Genomic DNA, 19693 nt, shown 5'->3' on the forward strand with positions numbered 1-19693 from the left:
GACCTGGTGTGTCTAAAACCATTACATTTCAGAAAATGGGGGGAAAAAAGAGCCTGTAATCCAATGGATCCAATGTGGTTATTATTTAGCCACAAGCTCTTGTTGATACTTTTCATTGATTCAAAGTTTATAAAACACACAGAAACACTAGACCACTTTCAACCTGGTGTTAGCTTGCGCATTTCCTTATAGGTGGATATTAACTCATTGACTGCCAAGGCACGAGTTTCACGAGTTATTACAGTACTCCCAGGCTGCCACAGCCCGAGTTTCCCGAGTTGGAAGCCATTTTGAAAAAAAAAAAAAAAAAAAAAAAAAAATCAAAATTTTTTTTTATAAAAAAATTTCTAAAAATGCCTCAAATGTATTAGGCATGATCGCAATTGCGAAATTGCATGTTTAGCCCCATAACAAACACATCTTTCAAAATGTCAAAAATGGCTGTTTTGTCTGACTTTGAAGGCTTGTATCTCATGAATGCCTGAACGGATTTCCAAGCAGATTTTTTTGTTTGAAAGCTGTTAAAAAGTACTACACATATGGTGCATGATCTAGGCATGGGGGTGCACGATCCGTGCACTAAAAATTGATCCGTGCACTAGAAATTTGGAAGGTGGCAGTGTTTGTTTTGTCTGACTTTGAAGGCTTCTATCTCATGAATGCCTGAACGGATTTCCAAGCGGATTTTTTTGTTTGAAAGCTGTTAAAAAGTACTACACATATGATGCATATATGGTGCATGGGCGTGCACGATCCGTGCACTAAAAATTGATCCGTGCACTAGAAATCTAGGATAGTGGCAGTCTGGTACTTGGGGGCCATCTTGAAATGGCATTCAATGAGTTAAGAGAAATAGCTAAAATAGCAAATCTACTTTGTCATATGACAAAGACAACGTATAAAATAGAGCCTTCATTCATACAAGGTTTGTGCCTGACAGCAACGATAGGAATAATTTAATTTGTACTCATTAACCACTTAAACCCCAGCATCCATATTGTGGGGAAGGTTTTCAGCGGAAATAGCAGATCTCCGAGCAGAGTTTTGAGCTTTTAGATCTGCTACTTTTGTGTGACGTAGTATGATCAAGTAGGGCATTAATTTACGGGGAAAAAAAAAAAGTTTAGGTCCTGGGGGTCTGGAACTGAAAACCTTTGTGAACCCCTGGCTTATACCTATAAGCTATAGAGGGTATGCGCAATTGCGCATGCATAAAGCAAAATCGAGTGGCAAAGTGAGTTGAACGTCATTTAACGTTGTGTAATGCAATCAGATAGGACATTTCTGTTTGGATGTATGGGCTGTCAAGGCCAGAACGTAGTTTTTACCACTCAGTAGGCGTCCCTATAAGACACTGTGGGAGAGATTCAGGCACTGCATCATGTAATGGAAACCCTATCAGTTGTACTGTACAGTTGATAACCTACAGTAGAGTTTATGCTATCGATTAGTGGGACTGTATAATCTGAGATCTTAGATATTAGTCTGTTAATGGAAGCACTTTCCCATCTGGATTACATGTGGCAGAAAATCACTAGCTCTATCCCAGCTTTTTTTGTGTGGCTGAAGGCTCATTAGTTTTAATTGTGCTGAATTGCCTTCTGAATGGGTAATTGGCCGATTCAGGTGACCCCTATTTCCTCCTGTCAACCCTACTCATAATGGTCCCAAATGCCCTTTCTGTTAATTTCCTCTCTGCAAGTGGAAAAAAAGAAAATCTGACTTGATTGAGATCATTTCAGTTCCTGAAATACGTCCCAGACGTTCCCTTTTCAGGTTGTGCTCCGTTTACATTCTTGTCTGACACAGTGACCGAATAATGAACCCGGTTTAATCCGATTGGATGTTTTTCTTTTCTCTCTCTTTCCGTTCAGTTTGTGCTGATGTTTGTGGAGTCCTCAGTCAGTGAGTCTCATAATTGCCAAGGGGAAGAGAAAGCCATGTGTGGCAGAACTAATGCCCCGGAATGGGATTTCCCCCTTGGCAGAGCGGTGGGAGGGGCTCCCAGTGAAACCTTGTAAGACCCTGGTTCTCATAACGTCGGGTTTGGGGACCACCAGGGGTCCAAAATGGACCTCAACAGGTCTGTAACTCAGAGAGTAAACAAATGAACCCGATTGGACCCTTACGTGTCCATTTGGTTCCATTAATACACTGTCTGTCAGAGTTGTTTTTTACAGTATAAATCGGGGTTGAATACCAAGGACCTCCAACGGACCTGTAAGGATCCAAATTTTGAACCCCTAGTGGTCTCTGGAGCTGTCGCTGAGAAACTTGTGTTGTAAGGAGACGTGTGTGTGTGTGTGTGTGTGTGTGTGTGTGTGTGTGTGTGTGTGTGTGTGTGTGTGTGTGTGTGTGTGTGTGTGTGTGTGTGTGTGTGTGTGTGTGTGTGTGTGTGTGTGTGTGTGTGTGTGTGTGTGTGTGTGTGTGTGTGTGTGTGTGTGTGTCGCGAGCGCGCTGCGAGGGCGAGGACGGAGCGAGGGAGATGATTTATGCCCCCATAATTCCATGGGAAAGGTTGTGTTTCTGGACGTGATGTGAGGGGGTTTAAGATAGGCGTCCGACTGTAAGGTGATCCTGCCTCTGTCTGAGACCCCCCTCCCTCCCTCCGCGTGGTCAGGGGTCACGGTGGCAGACATGGTGGGGTGCGGACCCTCCCCACCATGAGCCCTTTGTGAATACAGTTACAACACAGTGCTCTGACCCCCTGCCTTCCAGTCACACCCTGGGACATCAGTCATCCATTATACACAAGATATCCTACACACTTTGGTGGGTTAGAGCAGTGGTTCTCTACCTTTTCAGGCACCAACCCCCAAAATAATCATATTTTAATTGGGGACCCCCCCACCCTGATGAGCACTAAGAGTTGAGGCATTACATTTTGCATAACACGCTTCTGTTGTGAAAATAGCCGATTACATCAACATACAACGCCCGAGGCGTTGTGAGCATGATGTAGATCGGCTATTTTCACAATTTCTGCCACTAATATTTGACAATTTGGCCAATGTTTATTTTTTTATTTTTTTTTATTTTCAAAAACGTGTAGATTGGCTGTTCGCAATTGGTCATGTTTTGTAATGACCAATCGTCATGACCAAAAAGTAAGTAGGCTAGTTACTTTACACCAAAGGTTAGAGAGGCTATCAATGTACTGTAATCTCTGACACAAACGGAACAATGGAACGGTGACCAATACTTTTCAGAGGATTCTGCCCCTATCAGTTTGACCTCATTATTCTATTTGAATGTGGCTTGACAGCTTAGATATTACATCTACATATAAATGGAGGGCCAGCTTTTGTCTGTGTGTAACGATAAGCTTTTCTCATCTTTGTTTTCTGAATTAATTATCCAATACACTTTCAAGCCTCGCTCTTGCCTTCAACTTCCCTTTGTCTCGGGCCTCTCCCAGGCGCCGCAACAAAGCAATAAAAAAATACCAAGATTTAATTTAGGGTTAGGGAATATCTTAGGATTTTGGAGAATGTATCCATTGATGATTAACAATAACAAGTTTGGACCAATAAGTTCAACCAAGGTGATCTAAATGAGCGATTCCCCACCTGTGGGCCATAAGGATTGCATGGGCTTCTGAATATTGTAAAAACACTTTTATTGATCATATAACATTAATATAAAAACCTTAAAGTAAAAAGATTTTAAAAATGTAAAAGGTATTTTTTTCTCTTTTAACTAAATCCTTGACAAATGTGTTTTCATTGTGATACCGGTAAATAGGGAGTTAAAATAAACCGTCTCTGAAAATGTACACATATAGGCCCACCCATCTGACCACGGCAGCCGAAAAGTGGTCAGAATGGGTGGGCCGTGAACGCTTTCAAGATTTTCAATTGGGGCCTGACTCAAGAAAAGATTGGGAACCACTGGTCTACATGTATATCATCATAATCCCTTCCAGTGAATCATCAGACTCTCGCAGTATTAGTTTCCATATATTAGTTTCAGCATAAAAGCTGATCTTTTCTGTTTAAAGCAGCAGGCTTCCTGGGCCGTGTATTGCTTCATTGTGTGAGGACTATTTTTGGACTGGCAGTGCATTTTAATGAGCCGTGGACCTGTTAATCATTTCACAAGAAGGAAGCCGGGACACTTCATCTTCACGTCACATTGCGGCAGTTGATCGTAAGTTTCCCCCAACAGAGCAGTCACCCTTGTAGATAGAAGCACCATTAGTAAATGAGAATTAATTAGCCGGCTTAATTATTGAAAATTGCTCCGGAACGCGGCCTCGCAGTGAGAGGGAGAGAAGTGGATAGTAACTATTTTGAGGAGTCCTAATCTAAAAGAGACATTTGGAAATGTTTACATTTTATTTCCACAAATTGCAAGGAGTTTTACCTCATTAACCCTGGTGTTCTTATTTTAGGTTACTAGGAGTAGAATTATGACCCGCTGTGAGCTTGTAGAATGGCTATTTTTGCCGCACGTAAAATTTGAGTTTAAATGTTTTAATGGCCCTGCTGCTCTGGAAATCATTACCATACACCTTCAAAGGAATGTGAACATTAATAAGATATCAATGATAATCAATGATAACAGCAGTATAGTATCTCTCTGTCTTGTGCTGTACTGTATTGCTTAATTGTGATTTGTGATCCGGTAGAACACACAACACAACACAACACAACACAATCGAAAGGTTAGAATCTAACTGTTAGATTGTGTTGTGTTGTGTCGGGTGGAAACCTTGTACGTATGTCCAATACTGTTACTTTCCACAAAATGCTAAAAATAACCTGCGTTCCAGTGGATCCATTGTATTTATTATTTAATCACAAGCTCTTGTTAATACTTATTATCAGTTCGATATTTGATTCTATAATATATTATAACTTTTGCGTGACAAACTTGCATGAGGAAGTCAGGCGTTGATTTCAGAAAACAATATTGAAACATGGAGATATGAGGTTTGTGCTGTGTTGTGAATTGGGCTTTTTCTTGAATCGTAGTAATGTCACTTTGACCTTGGTGGCCTGTGTTTATCTAGCACCTAGCCAATCAGCTCCCTCCTTACCCTCCCCCCTGCATGCCTGGACAGTAATGGTGTTGGACATACAAGGTTTCCACCCGACAACGATGCTGTCTTGGAGTGGGCGGGTCCTTCAGCCATCAATCAACATGTGACTGACAGTCCAATCTGATACACAGATTCCATTTGCGGGGCTTTACAGGCAACAATGCTGATAACGCAAACAGACACACACACATACACACACACACAGATGCACACACTGCAAGACACCAGTTGGGGATTTGTGTATGCGCTTTCCCTGGATTCCTTTCATTGTAATCGTACATGCAGGTGTGTGTGTGTGTGTGTGTGTGTGTGTGTGTGTGTGTGTGTGTGTGTGTGTGTGTGTGTGTGTGTGTGTGTGTGTGTGTGTGTGTGTGTGTGTGTGTGTGTGTGTGTGTGTGTGTGTGTGTGTGTGTGTGTGTGTGTGTGTGTGTGTGTGTGTGTGTGTGTGCGCACGTGTGTGTGTGCCCCATCTCTGTTTAACTGCCCCTCAAGGTTTTTGTTCTCCTTGTGGACCAATCCTCTCCTCAATCTCCTGCCATTCGTGTGTGTGTGTGTGTGTGTGTGTGTCTGTGGGGTAGTGTTTGTGTGCGCTGTGCAAAATGAAAGGGGAGGGTGTATGAGCTTGGCCGACTCGCAGCGATATTCAACCTTAAAACATAACACTGCAATAGTTCCAGCTACTGTGTTGTGAGATTGATGGCAATCACACCAGTCACGGTCCCCTCCACACACACACACACACACACACACACACACACACACACACACACACACACACACACACAGCCATGCTGTAAAAATGGACCTGTGAGTGTCCACTTTTACACTCTCAGTTCTGTCACTCAGGATTTTACTGCATGCTAGCAGGATAGAAGCTCGTCTCTGACAAGTAGATTCCCATTAAAATCTCAGATTTTTCACATCATTTGAGAGCCAATTCGTAACATCAATTTTGCACGTTCCCCTGGCTCGTAATGGCGGTAGCCCTGTCAGCTTTTCATACACAGAGTGTATATTACATTTTCCACTTCCAGCACATTGCAAAATGTCAAGCAATAATAATTCAGTAAATCTTAACAGGCATAAAGAGACCCTAGCAGCAACGCCAGTGATTTAGCCGAAAGCCACCGCAAGTACGCAGATGGCCCATGTGCATCTAGCATGACCCCCAAACCACCAAATGGCCTGGTTGTAAGTTTCAGTTCCCTCAAAAGACCCTAAGACACATGTAATGCAGTAATGTATAATTTTGAGTGGTTGTTGTACTCCTGACAGTGTGGACCGCAGCGTTCAGATAATGATGATGCTGTAGACATTAAGATGACATGTTGTTGGATAAAGCTCCTATTTGCTCTCCTCTCCCCTCGTCCTCTCCTACCTCCTCTGGGGGACTCACTCACTTCTTCCACACAATGCTGTGACATTTATCTGGGAGGAAAACAAAACAAATGTGGTCCCTCCTCCAACTCTCTCTCTCTCTCTCTCTCTCTCTCTCTCTCTCACACACACACACACACACACACACACACACACACACACACACACACACACACACACACACACACTTTGTGTATTGTCGGGCAGAAACCTTGTATCTCCATATTTCATATTTGTTTTACCGGTATGTTTTTATCCCCATAAATTGTTTGCGACCTAAGGTCGCAGTTTACCATGAGAAATGTCACAGCTTGTCTCTGTGTGTGTGTACACATTTTTACAGTCTATGGGTTGGTTCCCTTGACACATCACTGTGACATCACAGGTGATATCGTTGACAAACTTGACATGTAAAAGTAGCAGATCTACAAGCTCATAATATGTCGCATAGACTACAGTGGTGCGTTTTTAGCTTTTAGATCTGTGATTAAGTGTTAACTCTGTGTGTAGGTTCCAACGTATTGTTTTACTATCAGCATTCATCACAAGAACGTTCCAGAAAACAAAACAGAAATCACATTGACATAATCGTGTAGACAACATACTGTATGTGCGTAGGTTTTATAAATATTTAACCCATTGGAACACAGGTTATTATTTCCCTCCTGGCTGTTGTTTCCTGAAAAGGAACCATTTTGGACATACAAGGTTTCCACTCAACAGAGACGATAATGTCAAGTGGGAAAGAGAGAGAGACAGACGTGTCTATGTGTTTGTGGTGTGTCAGGGCTGATGGGGACGATGGGGCTGCAATCACACATCTTACCGTCCCTTCTTGGTCAGTTTCCATGGAAACCCTATCTGTCACCATACACAATATACTGTATACAGCAGTTAATGTGCTGTTCCGCTAAAGACAGTCATTTGTATTATTTCACAATTATTTAAAAAGAAAATGGGGAAAATAAATCTTAAAAGGATTGCTGGCTAATAAACCAAATATGCCTTAATACATTATAATTGTCCTCTATAACTAAGACGTACAATTAAAAACATTGTAAATATTTTATTTGTTTTAGAAATATCTTTCATTCAATAGGGACAATGCCCATCGTAAGTTGATGATGTCCATGTGTGGTCTAGTCCTATTTAATTAATACTTCCTAAGGACACTGTGAGCATGAGCAAGTCCTGTATCATCCTGTATATTTGTACGTTTGGGTCCAAAGAGACACAATGTATCTTCTTGGTCTGGAGCTGCAAAAGCTTGTGAACTCCTGGGTTTAGAAAACCCGAGTAACTGTTTTTCAATGTCTTCCATGGGGGCTTTTTATGCAATTAAACGGGAACAACAAAGCCAGAGCACTGAGCTCAGGAATATTAAAAGTGCTATATCTCCTCCTTTGCATGGGCTTCCAAACAGGTTTGGGACAACAGTTTACCCTGTTGTCATGCAAAAGCCCAATTTGGCTGCCATTTGGGGACTTCAACCATAACTGGCAACAGAGCACAAAAGTGCAGAGGGCAAGATAACAACGGTAGCGTAGTCACTTGGAATAATGATTTCCGTGAGTCGAGTTTATGTTTAGAGGAACGCACCACTGAGCACAGGGCCAGCGAGTTCAAACTGAGGCACATCGGCACAGGAGGCGAAGGGGAGCCCCTGGTGGCCTGTGCTAGAATAGCAACCACTCTATTTTTACACATTTTTACCTGTGGTTGAATCATTGTGGAGCCAGCATTGACACAAATGGGCTACACATTCTCATTGGAATTTGTAGAATAGCTGACGGGGAAACCAGTGCACAGCCGACTTTGCCTGGGTAAAAAACTATCTCCTTTGTACAATGTTGGGCGATGCGACTGCAAATCAATATCACGATTATCTCAAACTTTTGCCTCGATTATGATTAATAAATGATTATAATTAAAAAAAATAATCTTCATCTTGTTCACTGAATGAAATGACTGATGAAGGAGATGGCCTCTCCCTCATTGACTGTGTATCCTTGCAAACAAACCACTATTTTGTTCAGTGAACAACATCTGATTCTGGAGACAGTCTCTCGCTCATCTGTGACTCGAGCCTTCACTCAGTGGAAGAACTGTAATCCTGCAGGAGAATTACCTTTACCACAGCAGCAGCACATACAATACCGTACAGTACAACACAACACAAGTCAAGTATAGAAACAAGTAACAATAAAACAACAGTTATTTGTGGGGGGGTAAATTGAATCTTGACCATCAGGTTAACATTTTTGTCAGGTTAGACATGTCACATGACCTTTGACATGATCTAAATGTCTCAATAGAAGTGCAGGGAGACAAATACAACAAACCCAATTGTATAAGTTACATTGTATTAACATACTCTATCATCAGATAGAATAACATTTTATTCATTAAACAAAAGTTACATAGTGAGGCTTTAAGGCAGAACAAAAAAAGTTTAATTCGAATAGCATTAAAATATGCAGATTTAACAAATATTAAATAATACATAAGCACATGGCAACCAAGTTATAAGTCACTTGTTCTGCTGAGTTAGTCAGTGAACAACCTTTCAGTTCACTAGTTAAAGTTGTACCATGTAACTTTTTTTATAAAACAAATCTTAAAATTGTCCTAACTGTTAAATCGCTAAAGTTTTAGAACACCCACTCCGTTATTTTCAGCTTCTGAAGCCTTCTCTTTATATGTTTTCTTCTTAGCAGTGACAGGGGCGGGATTTCGCGCCAAAATGACGTAATCTGCATCATCTGTATACGTTGTGTATACGTTGCCCAATCACATCGCCGATCATGCACACATGGTACACTACCGGCCAATCACAGCTTATCTGCTCTGGTCTCCAGGAAGCGCCTCCGCTTGGCTACAGTGTTTACCATGGTGAAGGATTTTAACCTCTTAATCCACAAATCCTGGCCAGAAAATTACGTTCTACCATGCGTTCTACCCCTCCACGGATTACTATCGGTCGCGGTGGTTTGCGGCGCCGCTCCGGTGGTCCGCGGCGGTGGTCCGCGACGACTCCGGCCGAAAAACGGCCGAAAAAAGCAATAGCGCTACTGACCACTAGTTGAGCAACTTACACAGTATAGCTTTAAATACGATATGTTGAACTGAACGATTTAGTGAACAAATCATTTAAAGTAAACATATCTTTTGAGTGAGCTGATTCTAATGATTCAGAATTACAATGCCCATCGCTATGAGCTTTGGCCCCTTAATTTAACGATAGATAGATAGATACAGTAGATAGATAGATAGATAATAGATTTGCTTAACAGATCTATCAATACATGATTTAAGAATCATGGGAGTCTAGTGCACGGGATGAGCTTAGAACCTTCTAGCATACAGTACTATACCGGTATGTCTCTCCATTTACTCCTGTCTGTCCATATGTGTATGTTCCTTCTCGTGTCTAAGGTGTTTGCAGCTCGCATGCATAAATGTGTTGACAACCAGTTGTCTCCTGTAACTTATCTACGTTGATTGATGCTGTTACTCCATCCGTTTGGACACTTGGCCAGCTTCCAGCAGAGTGTAACGCTATCCTCTGAATGGAAATGTGCATGGACTAGACAGCTGTTAGGCCTGTCCACATCGACATGTTGTTATGCTCACAGTGTCTGTCTGTCTGCACGCTGGCGTCAATGTTCAGTCAGGGTAATTAATACATAGTGAAACAGACCTGAGTTGCACCGTGTTGTACTTGTTGTGTTATTTTACGATCTACGCCAAATCTCTTGTCGCGCTGTGACACGCTTTGAGCTTGTTCATTGGCTATTTATGGCAAATGTTCCTCCCCAGCATAGGGATGCTGCCTGGGCTTCAAGTGCTCAAACACCAGAAGCCATTAATGAGAGCTGAGAAGAGGCAATCATGCACTTTGGTTAGAGGTTTAGTTACCTTGTCATGATCCAACTTGTCCAATTGGTGACAAACATTGTGCAGTTAATTAGAAATGCATACTGTAACCCAAAAACGTCTCCTCATTAACTTCCATTGTGCAGCGAAACAGATCTCAAAGTCACTCTTTTAGCATGTAAAGTAATGAAAACAAAACTCATGATTCTGACAATATGTAACATCACAAAACCCAGTATGGCATTTGGCTTTTGCATACTGTAGATGCAAGGATAAATGCATTGCCTGGGCTATTTGCATCAGACTGAGAAGATGCAGTAGCCTGGTGGTATTGGTGAGATACCACTGAGGTTGTGCTATGATTATAAACGATGGGAATCAACATTTTAATAAGGTCTGTGTTGAAAAGACAGCAAACATATCACTCTAAGTTCTAGCTTTAAACAGCCAGAAGCTCTCCAGCTGCGTCCATAAATGTATTTGATGTAGGTGGCTGACCTCGGTCAATGTAAGGGAGGTATGGCAGTGCCTCTAAATAGGATCTTTTTAAAGGCAAGGGTGCTGTGACATCAATTACAGAGATGGATGGCAGATGAAAAAAAAACACCAAAATCAAACACACGCACGCACGCACGCACGCACGCACGCACACACACACACACACACACACACACACGTTTGTATTACTGTAATTGTGAGGACATAAAAATAATTTGTTGCCATTTTCAACCTTAACTCTAAAGCTGAAAATAGCTCATCCACAAGCTCACAATGTGTGAGCCTGTAGACGTGTGACGGTGTGAGCACTGGCACGCTCACTCACAGCGGTCATGCATGTGTGAGCAGAACTGAGCACATGGCACGCAACTTGGCAACATCAGGCATTCGTCCTCTAACTCGCACCCCTAAACCTAACCTCCAAATGCCTATAGTCCTAAACATAACCCAACCTGAATCTGTTCCTAATTGTAATCCTAACTCTTCAACATTTTTCTTTTCATTTTTGGAGCTGTGTGAAGCACAGGCTCCCTATACGTGGCTGTGTGGGTCTGTCTGTCTGTCTGTGTGTATGTAGCCTGAACTTCCTAAACTTCGGCACGCTACTAGTCCCACAGTTTTGCCACCACACACTCGCGCCATATGTCAAATCGACCGGCTTACTCGGGAATCGTGGGCTAGTAACTTGCTAAGAGAAAGGTTCAATAGTTTAATTGATATTAATTTATTAGTGAATTAATTTTCCCCATTGACTTATAATGGGAATCGCAAAAACTCACATTCAATTATTTGTCTCTCGCAAACCATAGGGGCTAGAGTTTCAAGACTTGGAGAGGAGGTTCATAATGATTTCAAGGATTAAATAAAAAATAATTGTGTCATTTGGCCGCATGGTGGCGCCATAACACCCCACTTTACGTTTTGGCCTGTAACTCTTGAACCGTAGGTCGGAAAATTAAAAATATTTTTTCCCTGGATTCCTTGGGTCATGACGCATCTCCCCATATAGGCCACGCCCATTTGCACCATGATAGATTTTCCGCCATCTTGAATTTTCTCCAAAACACACTTTTTGCTCCTTTTCCAACATATTTTCTTCAAATGTCACAAAAATCGGTACACATGATCCACACACACACACACACACACACACACACACACACACACACACACACACACACACACACACACACACACACACAGCTCCACTTCACACGGGTGTGATTTTTTTTTATTTAACCAAAAACATCAATTTCTCTCTCAGGAAAATGGTCCTCACAATGTCCATTTCTCATATTTTACTATACTCATGGGGGGATTACTCACAAGTGCAGTAATACAAGTACACACACACACACACACACACACACACACACACACACTCGAACACACTCGAACACATCACTGCTAGGCTTTTCCCAAATTGATGCTTTTGATCTACACATTTGCTTATCCAAAGCCTGAAATTCAGTTGACTTTCAGACCTCTCTAAATGCCTGCTAAATCGTGCAGCGCTCTCCTGTTGGCCTTCCTAAATAGTGTGTGAACGCTTATTGAGTTTGTGTTTGATTCAGAGAAGCTCAGACAATTATAAGGTGGTCAGGGTCATGTCAAATAAGCATTCAGAGGTTGTTAATGGAGCTGGTCTGATCTTCAGTTGACCATGGTTGTACTGAAAACCCTGGCAAATGATTCATTTTGTATTATCGGTGTCCGTCCTTGTGCCTTCGCGAGTCATGTGTTTGTGTGCGCGCAGCTGTGTTTGTGCGTGCATTTCTATTACATGTGGGCGTACGATACAAGGGCTTTGTTGGATGTTTGCGGGATGTAATGTTATTTTCCTCCACTCTTGCTGAAATGCATACACAGGGAAACGCAATTGATTTTTGCCTCTTTCTCCATTGTGTGGAGTGTCCTTCAGTTGGACGAGTTGTACAACGTGTGTGTGTGTGTGTGTGTGTGTGTGTGTGTGTGTGTGTGTGTGTGTGTGTGTGTGTGTGTGTGTGTGTGTGTGTGTGTGTGTGTGTGTGTGTGTGTGTGTGTGTGTGTGTGTGTGTGTGTGCGCACGCGCTGAATCAGTCGCCATCTCCCACACACTTCACTGCTCAGTGGAAGCTTCTACAAGTCGATAAATCTAATGGAAACTGTTCAAACAATTCAAACTCGGTCACTGATGCAGTATGTTTTGGTGTCAAGCCCACAGGAGCCTACAGTATGTTCTCAAGATCCTGAACCTGCAGTGAAAGTGGGAGAAATCTCGCTATTTCTGCGTGTCATTATTTCGAGGCTTAGGCATAGCTTTACTGAGGTTAGGGTTAAGGTTAGGTTTAGGCATAGTGGTTAACATTCACCAGGTTAGCATTCACCAGCGTTGGCAGGTTAGCATTTCACCAGGTTAACATTCACCGGTGTCGAGCAAATGGAACGTCGAACCAATGTTGAATGTTGAAATATCGACACGCTCCCGTGAAAGTGAGGTTTCCTTGACATGAAGATATTTGAGAAGCAGTGTTTTTAGATGACGTCTAACTCTGGGCTCTTTCTCCTCATCATGACAGTCCAGTTCGATGGCGTGGACAAGTCTCACATGTCGCCCACCAAGGAGGGAAAAGGCCGTCCACCTCAGCGCCACTCCAGCGGGTGTCTGGTCAACACCAAGATGTCCTCCCTGGACCAGTGCAGCTCGTCCCTGGGAGAACGCATCGACCCCACCATGCCCCTGGAGAGCCAGTTGTGAGTCACACAACACTGGCTTGCTTTGTTCTAGATCAGGGTTTGGGGTAACAGTTACTGTGTTAAACACTTCCACCGTGCATTGTCCAGCAGAGTCCCTCAGGGCTCTGTACTGGTTCACAAACAGTGGGTCGGGACCCATTTGTGGGTCGCGGACACATTTCTATGGGTGCCTTTATTACCTACTTTTTTTATGAATAGAAAGGATCTATGATTTTTCTAAGTAGTTTCATTAATAAATAAAATAAAGACAATTCCCCTGGCGTGGCAGGGGGAGAGCGGAAACCAGGACTACAGGTTAGGTAGTTGGCAGAACTTGGCACTGGGTGAGAAAATGGGTTGCAAAACCGTGGGATAAAAATTATTAAAAAAAGAAATCTAAGAAATTCCATAAATTAGTCAACTAATGTTTAAGAAGTAGTGAAAATAGCTGATCTACAATTGCATCGTCTACTACTTGTAGATCTGCTGTTTTCACAAATTTGGGTCCCGGGCAAATTACTAATTTCTCTATTGGGTCATGATCTAAAATGTTTGGGAACCACTGCTCTATACTCTACATTAAATATCTTCTCAGAAAATAGCAGATCTACAAGCCTACAATGTATTGCATTGCGGCGCATTGTAAGCTTCTAGATCTGCTATTTTAGCAAACGTTGTCCACAGAATACAGAGGCTGGGGTTTGATTGGTTAACCCAGGCTGTGTTCACACACTGGCAGCACAAAAGCAAATAACAGCCATTAAAAATCAATCAAATAAAAAAATCAATCAAAATACAGATTCAAGGGGTGAAATCAATAATATCATGTGAGCAAGTGCAGCGAGACACAAAACACTGTTCTGTTCTCTACCACTGTCAACTAACAAGTATTAATTCCATAAAGGGAAAACGTCGATGGAGACAATTGAAATATGGATGTGTGAGACAAACAAACAAACAAGACATTCATTTCCACAACAGAGGTTCTAACCTAATATCAGGATATTGTTCTTGTAGAAAGTCCTATATACTGTATACCTTGTCATACGACAAATAGCAAATATAGCAAGAAATAGCAAAAATTGCCTATCAACTACAAGCTTGTATACAATATTATTGAAAGAAAATAATAATTGAAAGATGTAATCAAAAATGTAAGATGTCTTAAAATGTGCTCAGAAAGGAACAACAGTTTTAATATGGTTGAATAGAAATGTACTCATTGTTCTAATCTCAATGCTTTTCATCATCCTCTCCACCTCCTGCTCCATTGTTCAGCTGGTACCATGGAGCCATCAGTCGGACCGATGCAGAGTCGTTACTGAGGCTGTGTAAGGAGGCCAGTTACCTGGTCCGAAACAGTGAGACCTGCAAGAACGACTTCTCCCTCTCCCTGAAGTAAGAGCACAACCGCAACGTGAACACACATGAAATAGGCCTACACTATACATATCAGCCTACAGTTTCCTGTCTTAAAACATTAGCAAAAATGCAATGGTTGTGGCTTGTTTGGTTAACAAAGCGCAATATTTTGGGGAAACCGGTGAACATGCGTGAAGCACTGTCAACGAACGGGCATGAAGCGTGGTGGGTGGGGGTTTCTCTATACTCTATTATGCCACAGCCAGCAATATGCAGACTTCATACCACTTTTTGCTATCAGACTTCTCATGGAGGTAAAGCCACGGTCAAACTGATGTCCTTTTGCGGGAGCTCCGTAGTCATCAACCATCTCCTATTAACAGACCACAAAATGGAAAATGATCTCAGGAGGTAGGATTGCGATTTTTGGGCCGAGACTGATCAACTGGAATAAGTATCTGCCGATAGCGATATTCCCGATCACAGCGTCAAATCCATAAATTCTTCTATTTATTGCAGCATTTATATATGTAATGATTCTTCTTACAAAACATTGACATTGTATATTAAGTATAAACATTAGGAGTTTGCAGGCTGAGGTCCTTTAGTATCCAATTCAACTTGTAGGAGTTGAAGCTGAGGTTACATTCAGTCCCACAGATAAATATTGTGAAAATAGCTGATCTAGCTTGTAGATCGGCAAAGCCGATAGAGGCAAAGCCGATACCGATCAAAGCCGATATAGGCAATATTGGCCGATCGCCGATCACTCACAGATCAATCGGCACATCTCTATCAGGAGGAAATTACAATGCTATAGGAAATGTTTCTCAGTTAAACCCAGTTCATAAGCCCAATAATTGCCAAATAACCTAAACGAAGAAGAACCACTGTGCTACACTGTCAGAGCGGACACTACACTATAAATATGTTTCCTGTAGGCAACACTGGACTGTGAAAGGAAAATATCTGGACTCTCCATTGGTGGACATATGTGCTCCCTCTTTTAAACCCTATATAAACACCTTAAGAAATGGTTGAATCATGATCATAATCTAGTAGTTGACCAATCACTAAGCCTTTTTATGAATGAGAAACCGATATGGATATGTGGCATTCAATATTCTTTCTGTGATGCATGTCACACAACAGCCCTGCTTGACCTGTTTTAACTCATTTTGTTTGTTTATACAATGAAGAATGATCAGATCACTTCCATGAGGCTGTTCTTCTCAACACACAGATCACAGGCAATTAACTTGTCATTAAAGTCCTGGCAGGAGATTCACGTTATAATGGAGTTAAGCTGCATGCACACTTGATATGTCATGTCTATTCTAATGCTGATTAACGTGTGGTGTTCAAATGGAGTTCTTTTGATTTAAACTAAAACTGGTCAGTTTGACGACCCATAGGTTTACACATTTAGTAAGTTGTTACATTTAGTGTTGCTTGAAATTATGAGCAATGTGTTTTTGACTGTTAGCTGAGAACAGATAGAGGCTGACATAGAAAATGTCAAATTCTGGGGGGAAATATGAAACACGTGAACGCAGCCACGCACGCACACATACAAAGCCCTTACACCTATCAGGCAGGACACAAGTGGAAAAAAAGCTATTGTTATTGTAGCAGAAATATGGAGTATCTCCATTTTTAAACATTTTAATGTTTTCTGTAAATTGATGCCCTACTTCATCATACAATCATACAAGAGTGTTGCACAAAATTAATGAAAACAGCAGATCTACAAGCTCACAACATGTGGCGATTTGACACGTTAGACATAAGGTTTTCCACCCAACAGCGACGGTTTATTCTTTTTTAACCTCTTCCACTGTAGCCTGCTGACTCAGCGGCAGCATGGTAATGGTCTTCACCTTGCAGACCCCCACTCGCCCGCATCATAGCCCCCCCCCCCCCCCCCCCTTCCCCCCCGGTTACCTCCTCTGCCCCTGCTGTCAGGTGGAAACCTTGTATGTCCAAAACCGCTACTTTTCGGGAAATGGAATAACCTGTGTTACAATAGATCCAATGTAGCTATTGTAAGGCAAAAGCTCTTGTTACTATTTTTCATTGGTTGAATATTTAAATAAAACCCACAGAAACACTTAACTATTTTCACTTTCAAAGGTTTTCCAAACTAGCAAAAAAATTGCAGATCTACAAGAGCTTGTACATTGGCTATTTTTGCTACTTTAGATATTTACTTACTTTTGCATGACGACAAATCAATGCCCCAGCATTGATTTACGAAAAAGCATAAAAAGTTGAAAAAATGGAGATACAAGGTTTCTGCCCAACAACAAACAAATTGCTGATGTGCCCAGAACCCAGTTAATGGTGACCCTGCATCAGTGGCCCCACCTGACCCCTAGCATGTCCAAGCGGGGGGCTCAAAGTCTTGATTGGGTTAGTGGAGTCTGACATTTGGTGGAGGTGAGTTTTGCGTTAAGGGACAGACTGACCCCCCCATTCCTGCCGTGCCGTCACATCCCATCGGCCTCACAGGAGGTTTGAGGCCAGCGGGGGACGCAGACGCTGGGGGAGGATGAATGTCACATCACTACCAGGAGCCACCACTCTACCTGACACACCTGGCGGGGACACCACGCTTACACTGACATACACAACTCCATGAGAGAGGCTTGAATTATGGATATAGTCGCTGTGTGAGGATATAGAAACCTCTTATCTCCATATTATAACATTTTAGTTTTTTCATAAATTAACGCCCTCCTACTTGATCGAAATACAGCGTCGCTCAAAAGTAGCAGATCCGCTACGTTTGAAGGTTTTGAATTTGAATCCGGAAAAGTAACTGTTTTGGACATAATGAGGTTTCTATTTGACAGCAACGATGAAATGATCGGCTGTGGATGTCATCTTCTTCTTAAAATAATTATAATATTTTCATTTCAATATTTAAAAAAAAATACAACGTAAGAAACACTGTCATTATTTTAACCCATTTAGTGGACATGCGATGGAAACGAATCGCGGACTTAACCAGTGCCACAGTGATAGCAGGACCGAAGGTAAGCCCACACAAGCTTTACTGTATATACAGTATATTTCGCCCGACATCCCGGGATGGGCACTCCGGACATCTTTTAATATTTCGCGAGACATCGCGGGATGGGCACTAAATGAGTTAAGAAGGTGACGAGGATTGACTCCCCTTAGATGCAAAAATGTAATACAAGCCCTGAGATGATATACAGATGAGATGCTTAGATTTAATATTATAGTAGATCATTCCTTGTTATTCATGCTGAACCTCAGGCTTGATTTCCCCAGCTGGTCTAGACTAAAGGCCAACCTCTTTAAAACTTTAGGCTCCCATCCGCTTGGATTGGACTGCAAGCAGCGCATAGGCATGGCCCCATGCTGGCTGCTGGTCTGGACAGCACGCACCACACAAAGAGGAGCTTGTGTGCTCAGAATCAACGGCTGTTGGTTTGCCATGCCTCAGCTGCAGCCGTCACATGGCGTGGTTTGACCTTTTAGCCAAGCCCAGCCGCCTTCCTCTGCTCTGTGTGGCTGCTTGACCCCGTGACCTTTCTCTTTACTGCCAGACGGGCTTTGATGGGGCCAAAGGTCACACGTTGTAAGCAATGCTTGAGTGCTGTGAGGCGTAATGGAGCCAACGGTTCCGGTTTCACACTGATCTGCTGCCCGATTGTCCTTTCCACTCGAAACTGGTGAGACCAATGGATTGGAAAGCTGTAATAGTGTACTCACATAACAGACCATTCACAAATTCATTAGATAGCTTGGCACACACATCACCCACAGCAGAAGGATGATATTAATGAGCACATTTTCTTGAAGCTTTTTGTACGTGCCTGTCCGTGTGGCTCTGTTCTATTGCTGTGTGTTTGCATGGCAAACATCCTGTGCCTGCGGTGGCCAATCTGAATGTGTGCTTGTTTCTCCAGCATCAATAGAAAGGAACCACAGAATATTGTCTAGGCTGCGGGGTTTTTCAGTTGGAGAGAAGCCGTTTTGATTCCTAGGAAGGGCAATGCTGCCATGCCGCCAAAACATGCGGGCAGAGGTGACACAGAGTTCAGCCTGCTCGTGTTCCGTACCAGCCTGGTTGTCCCTGGTGCTGCTGCCTATATGGAACCCTTGGTGTGTGGATCGTGTACATCTGGGGCTGTTGAAAGATTCATGAGGCCATGAGGCGGCACGTTTGTGTCTTGCATCATTGATGAAGACACAGACTTGGACGAGACCTCAGACTCCAAAGCATTTGAGACCGAAGGCGAAGATTTGCTGCGACCGTATCTTTTCTTCAGCTCCTTCCCTCTGCCAATCCCCCACTCCTCCCTCCGCCTTTGAAGGGGAGCTGGGGAGAAAAAGCCTTTTAGGAGTACTGTATGAAACACATTAAATGCTTCACAGTGTCTTCCTCCTGTGTACCCCAAGAGAATGGACTTCACGCAGCCTGCCTCTGCTGGCTGAAGAAGATTTGTCCCCCAAATTATGCTTGAAACCACAGCAGCCAAATGGGAAAATGAACCACCTGCTGAATGAATTATCCAGACTATTTGCATCAGCAACTGCCATTGTCTGGTGTAGAGTTCTAGAGTGTGAAAATGTGGATGTGAGAATAGAATTCTCTTGTTGGGACGTGCTTCTGCTCTGCCCATGAATTGCAATGGACACATTTTGACCACATTTTCCTGCTTTACACACTCCTTAATTCTACTTTCAACCTGGTGTCCATATTTCGGCCATGGTTACTGTATAACATTTTCAAAAAATGTTATACATGTTAATGTTACAATGTTTTGTTTTATGTTGTTTTTGCAC

At 42.5% G+C, this 19693-nt stretch overlaps 1 protein-coding gene across 2 annotated transcripts in view; it reads left to right on the plus strand.

Moving 5' to 3' along the window:
* Nucleotides 1–19693, plus strand: part of shf (Src homology 2 domain containing F) — a 202089-nt gene that overhangs the window by 171235 nt on the left and 11161 nt on the right. For both annotated transcript variants that reach the window (XM_080729992.1, XM_080729993.1), the window contains exons 6-7: nt 13354–13528; nt 14789–14908. In XM_080729992.1, coding sequence (XP_080586118.1) covers nt 13354–13528; nt 14789–14908 — 295 coding nt within the window. The remainder of the gene's footprint in view (nt 1–13353; nt 13529–14788; nt 14909–19693) is intronic.

Source organism: Nannobrachium achirus (assembly GCF_963921795.1).
Source record: "Nannobrachium achirus genome assembly, chromosome: 7".
Taxonomy (NCBI): Eukaryota; Metazoa; Chordata; class Actinopteri; order Myctophiformes; family Myctophidae; genus Nannobrachium; species Nannobrachium achirus.